The 15,850-nt window shown below is 42.8% G+C and overlaps 1 protein-coding gene across 1 annotated transcript; it reads left to right on the top strand.

The window, feature by feature from the left end:
- Window positions 1-3,551: 3,551 nt before the first annotated feature.
- LOC8029379 lies at window positions 3,552-9,327 on the top strand. The gene is made up of 2 exons (XM_002404757.5): window positions 3,552-3,920; window positions 8,383-9,327. The coding sequence occupies exons 1-2, from the start codon at window positions 3,552-3,554 to the stop codon at window positions 9,325-9,327; spliced, it is 1,314 nt and encodes a 437-aa protein (XP_002404801.3).
- Window positions 9,328-15,850: the final 6,523 nt, after the last annotated feature.

The following is a 15,850-nucleotide window of genomic DNA, read 5'->3' as shown; positions in this document are numbered from 1 at the left end:
ATCATCCGAATGCATTATAAAACGTGATTGTTTACAGACGTTCACCATGACATTAATATACACATTGCACAGAAGTGGGCCATGTATGCTGCCCTGGGGAACACCAGACTTTGATAGTTGCAGCGAAGAATTTAACCATTTGCTGTGATAGATTGCTTGTGATGGTATGAAAGAATAATTCATAGAGACGTCCCCAGTACACCACGATAGGAAACTTTTTCAAGAAGCTTTGTATAATTAAGAGAATCGAAAGCTTTGCTAAAATAAATGAGTGTCCGTTAACACTGAATGTTTATTTTTAAAAAAAGTCGTCGAAACGACGAAAACTATTTTGTTCTCGCCCTTCAGAAAATGTGGGTAGTACGGGCTATAATTTGTAGCTGTATTTTTTCACCTCCCTTACGCAAAACAAAAACTTTTGCGAGTTTCATGGTGATGGGAACTTCCCAGTTGACAAGTCCAAGTTAAATATATACCGGGTGTTTTTTTATTTAGCTACACCAAATTTTCAAAAGAAGAACAGCTGCGTTGGGGCGCTTTTAGTTATGCGATTAGCATACCCTACCCGGGGCCCACTAGGAGCCAAGTATTTTGTGAAACTAGGCGACTAATTAACGGAGATCTCTTAATTACCTTTTGAAATATTGTTTCAGAGGGACTATTGCATTTACGAAATTGAAGCCCAACCTTAATATGTTCCAACCCCACAGGGAAGTAAAAGCACAAACAATTTCTGCGCGCGTTTTTGGCTAAATTATTTCATTCCCGCAGGCTCTTTCAAACCGAAAGTGACCAGAACATAGAGCGTCAATGACGTCGATATCTTCGCCCTCGCTTGGCGTCACAGCAGTGACGTCACCTGTGATGCAGGCACTGCCGCCAGCGCTTTTGCAATACGTTGCTCGTTCCTTAGTGTTTTGCTTATCGCGGTAGGTGTAATTTAGGCGTCTGCCAGAAAAACGGAACTGCCAAAGCCCCAAAATGCCACCGAAGCAGACGAACAAGTGTTCGCTACTTTCGTTCTGCACAAGTGCCGCCTGGTCATGCTTGCTTTGGTTTCGGTAGTCATGGTTATTTGTCTCACGGAAACTTTTTGAATTAAAGTGAATGCTTCCAGAAAAGTGTTCCACATGGCTTTAACAACATTTATATGACATTTTTTTAGTAATATTCAATTATAATTTAATCTCAGTTAGCGGAATTATCATTTTATTCCACGTGAAACCATTTCCACGTGACACATAGCAAAAATACGCGCACTGAAAAAAGAACATATTGGGGCATCCTTTGAACACACGTTCTGGGACAACGACCGCAAAAGTCAACTGCATGCTTAGAAAATGTTTGACATAGTCGACAAGTAGAAAAATATTTTGCTTCACCAACGTAATTCTCTATACAAATTAGAAACAAAAGCAACACAAGTGTTATATGATGAAACCATGGGAAACCCCATGCTTATTATTTTTTTTTAATTAGCAAAGTATTGCCCGTCCCGACATTCAGTCTGTCACCTTAAATAACTATCATCGTCCGACAGTGTGGCAAGAGTTATTAGTCCTTAGTTGTTTATACAGCAGAAAGGTTTGTCTGCCAGAACATGGCGACGAATGTGTGGTACCTGTCCTTGCTACTGTAGGTCTTTTGGTGCCTGATGAAGGGGAAATTCAAAGATAGGCCTCTAGTGGAGCCTGGGCTGTCAATACGCTATACTCGGGACAACTTTCTCTGGCATTTCCCGGGCCAGCAAAGCTGTAATCGGCTCTCGATTTGCGCGAGTGCACGGGTATCGAAAGCTTTGGCTTCATTGCCAGGAAAAGTTGTCCCCACAACCCAGAATGATGGTACTTCAACTTCACCTGCTGCTGCCAGCACGTGCAATGCCAAGGTTCTATGGACTATGTAAATTAACGCATAACCGCGTGGGTTGCACGTGCACTACCTGTAGTAAAAGAACAGAACCACCCCTACCGAGCTTCTCGCACCGAATATATTTTAAGGTGTCGCATGAATCTTTGAACTTCTTGCGTTCGAAACGCGCCAAACATATCATAAGAACAAAGAAGCATTCCTTTCAGACTCGCGTCTAATAAATCCGCTGGCGCACACAAGCTGAACTCTGTCCACAATCCTTGATGTGGCAAATTCTATCAAAAGTTTTACACGGGCGACCACCTCGTACAAAAGAGTAGTTATTTGTCGCTTCCGAAACCGAAACGCAAAGAGAAATAACTGCAAGGCGATGAACGCTGTTACATTTGTAGGTCTGCCGTTGACCTAAGAACCGCCATTAACATGCGAAAAGTCACACTGATATTTCAGCCACTATATGGGACTGAGATTCCGAGAAGGCCTATTTAAGACACGAACGGAGTTGTGACGATTATCAAATGGCTAACAATGCAGGTACAAAGCTGTGAAATAAAAACATGCAAGGCAAGCTTTTGGAAAAATAGTTAAAAAAACAACCAAATGCAATGCGGTTCACATCAGAAAATAAGTAAACAGAAAACTTTGACCAGTTTCGAACGCACGCGTCTTCCACGGCAAATAAGGCTATGGTGATGCGGCAATTTGAATTTGGGTAAAACATTCGTTAAATAACTAAGATGTTTAGAATAACTTTATAAGCTTGTACTAGATTAACCAAATCAAATATTTCACGATGATGGGAAGTGGTGAGATTATTATTGATCCCGCCAGCGCGATAAAAGCGGCGTCGTCATAGTTGAAACTTCCCCGAACTATCAGAAATAGCCCTTATTGTAAAATGCGATTACGTAATTATTTCCCAAGCTATATTTTGTAATAAAGTTTAATGAAAGGTTTTAACAAAAACGAAACAAACAAACAAAAACCGCCGGAAAATGTCTCGTTTAAACAAATATATTTTGCGAAGGTGGGGAGCTATACTTGTGAAACTCCTTTGTGGGTGACTAATAATGCGTCTTGCGTTTTCCATTTCCGTTTTATTTATTTTGTATATAATAAATGCAGTATATGTGCAGATACATGGGTGTCATACACCGTAGAGAGAAGAAAGCAAGCCGGAAGTTAACAAAAGGCGACCTTTATAACAAAGGACATAATTTCGTCGCCCGCATTTTCAGCCAGATATTAACAACCCCTCGATCACGAATTCATAATGTGAAATACATGTACCGAAGAACTGTAAAACCACGAAAAGACGCAATTTGTGGTACAATTCTATCTCTTTTGTCACTTATTCTTAGATCCCGCGAACAGGCTCAGCCAAAGCGGGAAACCGTGCTTTTGCGATAAGCCGGCGCATGCCGAACGGATGTCAAACTACCAATTAGGCAGGCGGCAGCCGGCCTCATTTCTGCTACAGCTACGCGGCGCATGGTTACAACTTCACCGCAGCAGATCGGCACCGACACGCCAACCTCGAAGGCTGTCGCCCTCCCTCTTAACAACGGATGACGTGCAGCTTGAGCCAACGCATACACCCAAGATTGCATCTCACCGAAACCTTCCTGGTTTTTGCTGTCGTTGAAGTGGAGGAGTGATGGAGACAGCTGCCTCGTACGATGGCCACCAGACGTCAGATAATCTTCTTCAATACCTGTCTGGCTTTCGGAGTCCTTGTTCTGGTACTACAGTTCGTCTACACGAAGAGGTCGTCCGTGGTGGAGTCACCGAACGCTCAAGACTATGGATCCGGACCCTACTTCACAGCTGACGATGCTGTTTGGCTCGATTCATGGAGGCAAGCAAGTCCAAACGTCTATCTCTTCTCGGCGTACCTGGACTCCAGACTGGGACCCAACCAGACGACCATTCGGGTTATTGGAGCTGTCCGACAGAGGCCCGCGCTGAAGGTAGCATACAGTTGCCTTGTGGACGACGATACCAAAAAACGTACGCGTCCGATCGTCGCTAAAATGACTATTCTCCAGGTGAGCACTTTTGAGCTTCTTGTGTACTTGTGAAACGCGTAGGAGGGGGAGGGGGGATCTATAAGCGGTAATCATTAGGCAGAAGCGTAAAACGTTACTGTACAAGGACTGTTCGCGCCAATTTCTGCAAATAAAGTAAGTCCGGATAAGTATACAAAACCCGGTATGCCAATGTGCTTTCAGGATACAGGCTTGAGGTCCAGGTAAGCCATCATGTTTCCGGTCTACAGAGCGTACACAAGTCGCAACCCCTAGAAGCAGCCGTTTTGATAAAAAAGTAGTTTGTATAACAGCTGGCCTGTGCTATTACCCTTATTACAGTATATGAGTCGCATCTTTGTATAAGTTTCACATCTTTATACTGTCGACACGGCGAAACTGTAGTAATACTAAACCCGCAACGTATATGTACATTGTGATCACAATATACACGCAAGCGACAGCCAGTTTCTATATTCTCGCTAACGAATCAAACGAGAGATAAAACTCCTGCGGCGTACATCTCGCACAGTTCGCACGTGTAAGAAAAAACAAAAACAACATATGTCTCACCGTTTGATAAGATGCACACACGAAAATTTTAGACATAACCCACAACACCGGAAAAGTAGGTTTTTAATATCCAATCCAATATATTTTAATAAAATATTAAAACAAAAAATGACAATCTTAAATAAGAAACAACAGCATACACGGAAACGCAGCTTTGCTCTTAGATGAAATAAACTATGCAATGCACATCGGACGCTGAATTAAACGTTTTTTTGATGGACCACCAGCGCTTGACGAATTCAGAAATGTGGAAGTCGTAACTGGTGGATTCGCACAGCAGAGCGAGCAGTGACGCCACAAAATGCGGCAACTTTCAAATAAAACAAAAACAAAAACGTATCACGCATTTGTTTTAGCAAAACAAACGGTAACAAATGCCTAACCGTTCAGTTCGAGCACTTTATGTTTTGATTAAGGATGCAAAGACTTACAAGTTTGTAGAAAAGTTGAGTGGGGTAGAAGCAAACGTGGGGAAACGTGTGATGCTGCAGTTTTTGTAGGCATTGTATTTGTGCCAACTGAGAAAGTCAGCACGCGCCTCAAAAGATATATTCATACCACTGATACGAACGCTATCTGTATAGGACTACGGAATTATATGTGGGTTGTATATTTCTTTCTTTCATTTCTGACAAAAATGTTTTTTTTAAACGACCATACATCTCGGCACGTATCCATTATCTGCAAATTGTTTAGAGCACATTAATAGGACCACATCAAATCCGCTTGTGAATTTACTTTGTGTTGCCATTATGTCTCGTTGGGACAGTTTTCTTTATAGTAGCGTTCAGAGCGACCGAAACTGCATCAACGAAAAAATCAACGGGCCAGAAATTTCCCATGGAACGTGATAAACAGTGCAAGAGGAAGCTTTGTGAAGAAAACAAGAGTTATCGCTGCAACGGTGTTCCGGTTGCTGATATCGTTTTGGTCACTGAGCGCAACTGACGCAAATGTGTGAACCAGAGGTACAAGAGCGTAGGTCACGCTTTGTCTGCTTCGCACCGTGCACGCGCGCTTGTGTCCTAGCGAGCATCCTTCAACGTATCTCTCGCGTGTTAGACACTCGAGGGCAACGTTGCAGTCAAGGATACGAGAGGGTATGTTTGAGCGTCGACTGAAGCTGGGAACACGCACTCCTATCTTCGATAATCCACAGAAAGTGTCCTACTTTCGCTTAAAAGGTTAGAAGGCTAAAAGGTTAACTAGCCCCGACCAAAGTTTTATTACTTTCGCTTCCTTGCACGGGATGCCTTTACAACTACACGTTTATTATTTTTCAAGTAACGTTTGTAGATATTTATATTATATTAGATTTTTTTTGTTTACGTATTTTAGGTTCCTTAAATAGCACACTCAACTTTCTGATCTGGTGAAAACAGTGTGCCTGATAACAAAATAAAAATGATCAAAGGTAGCTGCTCCAGGTCACTGAACGGCGCGCCGAGGAATGCAAAGAGAAAGAAACATACGAGTAGTGCTATCATGGAATGTCGGCTTCGTCCATACTCTCTTTAACTTTAACTGGAATTTTCCAAGCAGTGTGAATAATCACTGCGGGCCTTTAATTATCGTTTTTTTTACGTCACGCATAAGCCAGAGAAACATTCGTGTCGCTGTTGTCGCGTGCCTGGCCTCCTCCTTGAACAGTGACCTACTCTAAACACGCAGTGCAGACGTTCCGGTGACTTGTGGCGTAAGCAGACGTAATCTTTCGTAACGTAACGTAAGAAAGCGGGACTGTTTGAGCCAGCCTCGACTCTAATTTAAGAGCCGAATACTGATTCCAGGACGTGTCAGACGACGGGAGCTCCGTTCACCCTCAAACTGAGACTAGAAGCTCCGCCTTCAGCACGAGCTATCTGCCCTTGCTAACACAGGTTTGAACGCGGAGGCACGCACAACTAAAGCACTGCGGAATCCAGCGAGCTCGCACTGAGGCGGAGCTTCCATTTTAGCTTAAAGGTGAACGGAGAATAAGGAGTATTCACTATACTTCGTTTCAGCTTCGGTCCAGACGCAGCCAAACCTACAAGCGCGAGCTCCGGGCTTTTAGCATCCCTGCCAAGCACGCGCGCTCGTGCAGTGCAAGCACTGTTCTGGGAAAATAAGCGCCAAAAAAACACGGACAAAGAGTAGATTGACAACGACACAGGGCGCACTCTCAACTGAATTTATTAGGAAAAAACACAAACTTATATACCAATGGGAGCACACTATCAGACACCACACGTCACATTAGTCTCCGCCCAGACCACGTTTCAAATATTCAAACTCATTCGTAGACAGAGCCAATGATGTATCGCTAATGCATTTTTTACCCCTTCTCCTAATCTCAAATGCCTCGTGAAGCTCGCGTGACACTTTGTTTCTGTACCTCGCCAATATTTTAGTGCTGTCAAATGATGGGTCGCAAGTGCATCTTTTGCAATGTACAGCCAAATGCCCTGACGGTGTACGCGACGGTGATTGCGCAACCGCCGTCGTTTATGAAATACCAATGACGTGTGGTTTAAGCTATGTAGGGCAGACTGGAAGGTGTATTAATGATCGGGTCCGCGAGCACGCCGCTTCAACTAGAACTACACCGTCAGGGCATTTGGCTGTACATTGCAAAAGATGCACTTGCGACCCATCATTTGACAGCACTAAAATATTGGCGAGGTACAGAAAGAAAGTGTCACGCGAGCTTCACGAGGCATTTGAGATTAGGAGAAGGGGTAAAAAATGCATTAGCGATACATCATTGGCTCTGTCTACGAATGAGTTTGAATATTTGAAACGTGGTCTGGGCGGAGACTAATGTGACGTGTGGTGTCTGATAGTGTGCTCCCATTGGTATATAAGTTTGTGTTTTTTCCTAATAAATTCAGTTGAGAGTGCGCCCTGTGTCGTTGTCAATCTACTCTTTGTCCGTGTTTTTTTGGCGCTTATTTTCCCACGATGTACCAACTGGCCCATCTAAGCATTTTACTGTTCTGGGCCACATGCTTGCGCTTGTAGCATCGGCTGCGTCTGGACCGAAGCTGAAACGAAGTATAGACGCCATATTTTTGGGTGCTGTTTAGAGCGCATGCTCAGAACGAGCTCACATTAATGGGCTGCTAAGACCGGCATTTTCGATGGTGCGAAATGCACGTTGCAAAAGAACTGTGGAAGCTCGCCATCAGCACGCGCTCAGCATTCGCGCACACAGCTATGGCCGCCAGTGAATACTCCCTCTAATACGACGTAGTCTCGCGCCAATGCTTGGAAATAATTGCTCCCGAGCTATCCTTTTCTTCACCTTCTCATTACAACTGTGGCCGTGATTCTTATCACCTTCTAATTTTAGAAGGTACTGTCACCGCTACTATACATACTCTGCCTGTTCTATCGGTATTAGAGGTTTTGATGTTCGTCTGGGTTGCATAATTATGTGTGCAACACTCTAAAGATGCCATCGAAATATATTCCTCGTACACTGCAAGCTCAAAGTTAGGTTTAATTTGCCTTTAACGTGGAATGCAAAGAAAGTTTCAGCCGCGAGCTCACGCTTTAGTAGAAGTTGTTGCCTCACGAGACTTCGTGCAGTTAAGACTTTTCACGGCTACGACCTCGCGAATGCAGCCTTTCCTGAAGTCCACAGCATGGCTGAGTGGGAGTGCGGATGACCGGATTCGTTTATGTCTTCACTAAAAACAGTTTAAAAGTTTCTACATTTTTAGTTTTATAACAGAAAATTATTATTTCGTGTTTTCGGAGCTCAAATATCGAGTACTTCACTCAAGCCTTCGCCAACACAACCTGAAGCAATATCTTTCTTAAATATTGCGCCTGTGCTCGCTGTCTCGTGAAATGGCTTATTTTGAAGCTTACTGAATCTACGTGACGCTGACGAGCCTGTAAATTCTCCCCGTATTATTTCCAGGAGCACCATCATCACAAGTTCACCGGCGTTTTCTTTCTGTGTCCTTATTCGTGGGACCCCTCCAGCGAGGCCCCCCGAACAGTTCGCCTGGGAGTCAGCGGTGCCGAGTTCGGAACATCACAAAGTGTTTCAATCCACAACCGCCCCACGACTGAACATCTTCCGGACCATTCTCTAGCCCTCTGTGTCCGTCCTTTTTACGACGGCGTGCCGAAGCTTCACGACCTAGTACATTTCGTCGCGTACTACTCGACTCACGGCGTACGGCGCTTTACATTTTACGACAACGACTCCCGACCAGAAGTCAGGGATTACCTTCGGACGCTTTCCAAACACCTGCAAGTAGATCTCATCTCCTGGAATTCTCCGAACACCAGATTGTCGTGGGCATTGTATCAGAACGCCTTCACTCAGGACTGCTTGTACCGCCACATGCACGCCTCGAAGTACGTCCTCATTGTAGACTTGGACGAGTTTGTGTTTCCGTTTCCCAAGAGGAACAAGCCGACGAGACTCGTCGATATCTTGCCGTCGTTTCAGAGGTCCAAGTCCTGCTTTATGTTTCGGAACGTCTTCTGGATGCGGGAAGCGTCTAGCGAAGACGAGCCGTTCATCTTCAAGTCGGTCCAGCGGAGCAAAAGGGTGTGGCCTCCAATGTTGAGGACTAAGTACGTGGCTAGAGTAATGGACGTCGTTGAGGGCGGGATACATTACTGCATCAAGTACCTCGACTCTCTGGGCAAGAACCGGCACTCCGTCGTTGGTAGCGCGCACATGTTTCACTACAAGCAGAAAAGGACAGAACAGTACACAAAAGACCGCGTCATGCTGGTGTGGCGAGAGAGCGTGATGAAATCACCTATTATGCGCGCCTACTTGTCACCGAGTACAGAGCCGCCGGGGCTCCTAGAGGAACTCAAGCAGTTCATGCGATTTGCATGGTAAACAACGGACATCGAAAAGTGTGGGGACAATGAGCGTCACACGAGTAGTGTAGCGAAAATTATCACGAAATTATGTGAGGTTTTTATTCCACATAGTTTTTTGTTTTACACAGTCGATCATGTTCACGTTCTTGTTGGGTTGTTGCCGTTAATGTGGTTTTTTTTTTATAGGGCAACTAGTTGTCTGGCTAGGTGGGGTGAGGAAGGAAGTGGGTGATACCAAAGATGGTGAAAACGATAAAGTGAAAATTGATCAGAGTACGAAATTGACGACGGTATGATTGAGACCGATCTATACTGGCTTTGCTCATCATAGGCCATCATAACAAAACATTTAGCGCAGAAAGCTCTAGCCGGCCCGGAGGGCGTTGCCTGCGATTCCTTAATTCCTTGTAGTGAAATAACGTTCTCTTTATATGTCGCTGATTTGTCACCTTGAGATGAGATTGAAAATATAAGTGTCTGGCTAACTTTAAAAAAAAAAAGAGAAAACCAGACACTGCGTTCTGGAAGTACCGAATTCATTCAGCTACATTGTGCACCAAAAGAAGCTAAGGCCTCATCAATAAAAAAAACGTGGCACGCATTCTGATTATAGCTATCGAAGGGTCTGGGCCTTAAAGGCCGACGACCAGACTCGAGATTCTGCAAGGCAGAAGATCCTCCTCACCATGGGGGGTATTATACACACATGTAGATATGTGCCACTAGAATCAGGTGAACATATGCATTGAGCGCATGCACATACACGGCAACAAACATGGACACAACAGGACACCCGATCACTACCTCTGAGCTCTGCGTTTCCGCCTTTTATACTGGTTGTTTTGAAGTTTCGAATTTTCTCGGTGACCGCGTAAGCAATAAATAATATTCAAACCATGCTGATTTGTTTTCAGTAATGTCATACCTAGCAGAGTATTTTGAACGGCTTAGGGGAGGAATCTCTTACTAAAAACGTAACGCTGATGCCGTAATTATTTGAAAGCCAATAAAACAAGCCGCTCCACTGCGGTTCCAAGTAATGTGTTTGCTTTCTCTCACGGCACGCTGTATACTGAAAAAAAAATTACATGAATTTATTTCTGATATGTTTTAATATCAGAACTTATATATGCAAATCAGTTCTTATATGTCGTATAACAGTTTTTGGGTTAGTCATATCAGTCTCATATGTCGCATATATATTTTGGATATTTCATGTCAGTTTCATATGTCGCATATAAGTTTTTGGGTACTTCATATCAGTTCTTATATAGATTTATATAATTTTTGTTACTAGGGTATAACTATCGAATAAGATGAAGGTAAGTTTTTAAAGTTTGGCATCTGTTTCGAACCCCTAGGGATTCATTTGCGCAAAGAACGAGTGTTTGGCGATACGCAGTTTACATTTTGCGGCAATAAAACCCCAGTAAAAGTGTTGAGGGCATACCCTTAGACGCCGTGCCGTTTTCATTCCATCAGGAACTATACCTAGTAACCTTCCAATGTCAAATTGTAATTTGCTTTGCAACACTGAGGATAGCTGCCCCCGTGCCTACAGGATTATAATCAGGAAGAAACACTCCCTCGGCTTCGTCATTCGCTGCGTTGGCCTGACTTTTTCCATGTGTCGCAAGAGACACACGACCTCGTACAGACACAGTACGCCCATTACTATAATGAATACCGTAAATGCAAGTGTACACAAGCTGATACGCGATTAGCACGCAGGAAAACAAGTCGCCTCATTGAAAAGTCATATCCGGTGATGACTAAAAAGAGCTTCCTCAGAATGAAGAACTTGTCAGCACATGTTGCTCAAATAGCCACTGCTAATTCGACGCGAAAACAGACCTCGTGTTCGGCGGCCTGACACGGGCGTACGAGTGCGGAATTGCACCATCCCTTTGTGACCCGTCGTTTTGGCGCGTTTAGCCAACGGCGTCATTGTTTCGAAACCCCAGAGCGCGCCGAAGGACTTGCGTCGCTGGGTTAGCGATATGGGCCCCTCTCTCGACATGGTGAGCGAATGCAAATCGCAGGTACGTGAGTTCCACACAGGGTCGTTCATTTGATGATTGTCACCGAGGCCATTGCGTAGATCAGTTTTTTTTCCCATATTTGTTTTTTGTATGCTTTTACCTGTTTCTGGTTGGGTTGTCTTGTATCTAAGGTATTCCAAAATTCAAATTTCAAGACTCAAAAGTTAACTTGTTGCTGAAAAAAAGGAACTGTTGTTTGGAATTCTCCGAATCGACACAGAAATTTATAATGGTGAACCTAAATAAAGGTTGACCAAGAATAAACATTGTGAATGCAAAAAAAGAAAATCTTTATATGCAATACACTTTTCAAAACAAATCTAGTGACACGCAAGCAACACGAACGTCACCGTGTCTCAATCCAGCATGAAACTATATAACTAATAAATAAAAGTCGAAATTTTCATTTTTAACCAATTTGTTTAAGTTAATTATAAAATTTACATGGACTTACGATGCTCTAAGTAATTTATTTATTAAAAATTATTTGGCCGTTAGTCCTTAATAATTTGAATTTTATAGGGGTGTATTGAAATCATTCGAAGTAAAAATGCATTAATGTAAAAAAAAAATGATCATACCTAAATATTTGCGGAGTCCTATCCACATAAGAAAAGAGTTAGGGCTCTTTTCTCGGTGACTTGTTTCATTGTGTTGAACGCTAATACAATGATCAGTCCTTGATCTTGGATTATAGCGTACCCTGTACAATATTAAACGTTGATAAAAGATAAAAATTTTACCCATCTTGTTTCATCTTTGGCTAAACTCTGCATATATAATACTCGCAGCCTGCTCTTTTTCGTATTTCTCTGCTTCGAAGAAAACGTACTAAAAAGTAGGAGAGTGTTTTTTTTCACCATTGCATTTGAAACAAATAATTCAATCTCTTAGGTGTCATCTCCCAGTGTTGCGTGAAAGCATTTCGAAGATTTAAAACGACTGGCGCAACGGGGGAAGCGCGCGGGGAAAGAATGTAGGTTTCGTGCGCGGGCTAACACAACTCGGAACCACATAGAAAGACAGTTGACACTTCAGGCTCAGGTGCTACGTGTTCAATCCTAAGTCCCGTCTCTGCGTGCATTTGTGTGGTCTGTAATACGTGATGCAGGTTCAGCAATACAAATTTTCAGTCCTACTGCCTCGAATCAAGGTGACCCTCTACGATGGAAGAGCAAGTCAGCCGGTAATTCCAGGCCAGACCCTGGGATAATTGAAGCTGCTCAAGGATAATAAAATCGGTCTGATTGATTCTTCGGGCGTTTCTTTTTGGCTCCTATAGTTACATGTTTGTTTTCCAAAGGAGCACAAATGCTGAAGCTTAAGACCTTCGTGGCACTTCGAAGACCCGAAGCTAGCAGTTGTACCGCGGTGGGTGATTTAATATTCTGCATCGTGAACCAAATTATTTCATACAATACTATATCCACCGAATGCTGTAGGTACACATCATATGTTATTTCCGTATATTTTATGTACCATTCGAGACACCTCGGCACTACATATTTTAGAAATGAAAGCCCATAACGAATATGTTTAGGCAGCCATGTACAGGTTAATAAAGAAAGTAGTTACCTTACTGACTATCAGCCTCAAAAGTTAGTAGGGTAAAGTAAATATTCCCCAATTAGAAAGTAATTGAGGGAACCAAATATTACCCTATGAAAGTAGCAAATTACTTTAAAGTTACTACTTTTTTGCAGTGAGAATATACATAGGCCTTGATTCAAGTCAAGCCAAAGTCAAGTCAAAATGTGTTTTTATTTGTAAACAAGATGTTAGTTAATTATACTCATTCAGACGGGGGTCCCAAAGTTTTCAAAGAAAACTGTTTAAAGGGATACTACAACGAAATGTCGGCGCTCATTTTTTGGTCTATATATGTTCAAAGGAGCAGTATCACATAGAACATACCAATATTTTGTTAAAAAAAGCCTTGAATAGGGATTTTAAAACCAATTAAACGATTAGCGAAGAGCACCTGGTGGATGTCGCTAAAGCCTCGCTTGTAATGCCCGCCTAGGAACCTTGACAGCTAGTGACATTGAGTGTCTCGCCTCCGGCCACGACGAGAGAAGAGGGGAAGGAGGAACTCCCCTCTTCCCGAGAATGCCTTTTGCGTGTCGCAGAAGTCGCAATTGTCCCCGTACAAGATTATAGAAGATAAACCCGTCACTCAAAATTCGTACAAAAGCAGCCGCTTCGGTGGCTGGAACGACTACGTCGTCCTCTCGACGTCAGCCTCGCCGTAGCTTTGCTCGTCCCGAGACGACCTAGGTCACGATTGCGTTGGATGTCACGTGATCTCCGCTTGGCCTTCTCCAAGCGCTTGCCAGAGCGGGCCGTTTATAACGAAAAATGCAGCCACCAGGCTCGGACTACAAACGTGCGAGTGTCATTTACGGATATTGTAGATTATATTCAACCTATCTTTGAACACGACGGGAATATTTCAATTTTCGTTAAAGTATGCCATTAAGGGGCCCCTTGGTAATGAAGGGTTAGTCAACGATCAAGTTGGCACCATTATATATAAAAATAAAAACAAAATCTTAAAGGAAAACAAAAACAAAAAAAAGGACGAAACATGATTGCGGTATGTACATAATCCAAATATAAAACCAAGTGAAAAGAAAAAGAAGAAAATCCAGGATGTCAAGGAAAAAAAGTTTAAAGATATAGAATGATGACATGGCAGTTAGACTGTGTGGTAGGAAGTTCCACGTTTTAGTAGCAATGTAAATGAAGGTGAACGTGCCATAATTAGTTCGTATGTATGGTACAGACATGTGAACGCAGAGGATGCATGACATCTTGACGAGTAAAACTAATTGAAGAGCATATGTTATCTGATTGGTGATGAACTTAAATGTTAATGCTATACAATAATCTAGGCATTGATTAACTGTTAAAATGTTCAAAAAGCGGTATGCGAATTGAGCGTTTTCACGCCTATTAACAAATAGCATTGCTGGAAGTGCTGTGTTCTGGGTAATTTCTATGGGTTTTAGTGTATTTTTATATGTCCTTCCATAAATGGACAACCCGTACGAAATATGAGTATGAATGAAGCTAGGATAAAGCATTTGGAAGGTTCGTATGGAAAATGTGTGCCCTAGTTTCTATAGAATTGGTATATTTCGATACATCTTGTTACTGGTCTCTTTTACGTGTTGATTCCTCAGTGAAATCCCCCTAGCCTAATGGAAAAGCAGCCATTTTCAAGCGTGTGTTTTCACCATAAAAAGTGTTTATCTCGAAGAAACAATTGGCTCCCGAATATGTGGTCTGAAGGCGCTGCTTCTGCGTGCCGTCATGTTTTTCTCTTTCTTTTAGAGCGCAGCTCTTAGGCGCCCGTTTCCGGCTCGAGCGGCGTCACCGTCGCCGTCGCCGTCGGCGTAACCGCGCGTTCCATTATGGGACGTTCCCATAATGATGCCTACGTTTAGCGGGAATATTTCCGCGCTGCATTTATCGGAAAAATTTCTCCGCTAAATTTAATGAAACCATTTCCCCGTTAAATTTAGCGGAAAAATTTTCCCCTGCATTCAGCAGAAAAATTTTCCCTGTAAATTTGGCGGCAAAACCTACCCGCTAAATTTAGCTGAAAATTTTCGCCATTAAATTTAGCGGAAAATTTCCACGCTAAAGTTTGTGGTAAAAATTAACCGCTGAAATCGGCGAAACAATTTCTCGCTAAATTTAGCGGAAAATATTCCCCATTAAATTTAGCAGAAAAATTTCCCCGCTAAATTTAGCAGAAAAAATTTCCCGCTATATTTAGTGGAAAAATGTCCCCGCTAAATTTAGCGAAAAAAAAATGTCCCCGCTAAATTGAGCGGAAAAACTTTTCCGCTCAAATCAGCGGAAAAAACTACCGCTAAATTTCGCGAAAAAAAAAATGTCCCCGCTAAATTTAGCCCGAAAAAGTTTTGCCTGAAAAAATTCACCGCTAATTTTAGCGGGAAATTTAGAGCAAATTGATGCTAAATGGAAGGGGAGCAGAAGAGGAGGAGGGGAGGGGGTTTAGGGACAAGTCACCTCCGTACCCTCCCCTCCTTCTTCTCAAGAGCTGCGCTTTAATTCGGCAATACAGAGAATTGTAAACGTCTTTCATATATGTTGATTTGTAGATGATGTGCCGTGTATGTACCACCTCGAGGTTTACCACTGTCTATGCTTAGTTTTTAGGGTAATGTTTTGCTTGTTTATTGTTTTTTTATATATATACAAAGTAAGGATTAATTCCTAAGGCTCTTCAAACAACCCTATGATATTTAAAAGAAAAAAGCTCGTATAATCTGAGTTTTCGGAGAAAAGAGCAACGCACCGAGGTCACATTCGTGTTGCCCTTTAGCCCGCAATTCTTCAAGTACATAACAAAACATGCGAGCTCCATAGAAGCCTCGGAGCGGTGACAGCGTGTTTGCTCCTCTGGGTGGGAGTGTAGCGTGTAATTTTAACGCCTCCTTTGATAGGCTGGAGTAAAAATGCTTT

The sequence above is a fragment of the Ixodes scapularis genome, unplaced genomic scaffold, assembly GCF_016920785.2.
Source record: "Ixodes scapularis isolate PalLabHiFi unplaced genomic scaffold, ASM1692078v2 PGA_scaffold1__304_contigs__length_218370807, whole genome shotgun sequence".
NCBI lineage: Eukaryota > Metazoa > Arthropoda > Arachnida > Ixodida > Ixodidae > Ixodes > Ixodes scapularis.
Note: the sequence above shows the minus strand (reverse complement) of the source record. Positions and strands in the feature narration are given on the sequence as shown.

Bases quoted from the DNA above. Each gene is read 5' to 3' on its own strand.
- LOC8029379 (XM_002404757.5), top strand. From the start codon at position 3,552: ATGGCCACCAGACGTCAGATAATCTTCTTCAATACCTGTCTGGCTTTC. The intron at 3,921-8,382 runs GTGAGCACTTTT...TATTATTTCCAG, and splicing joins CTAAAATGACTATTCTCCAG to GAGCACCATCATCACAAGTT.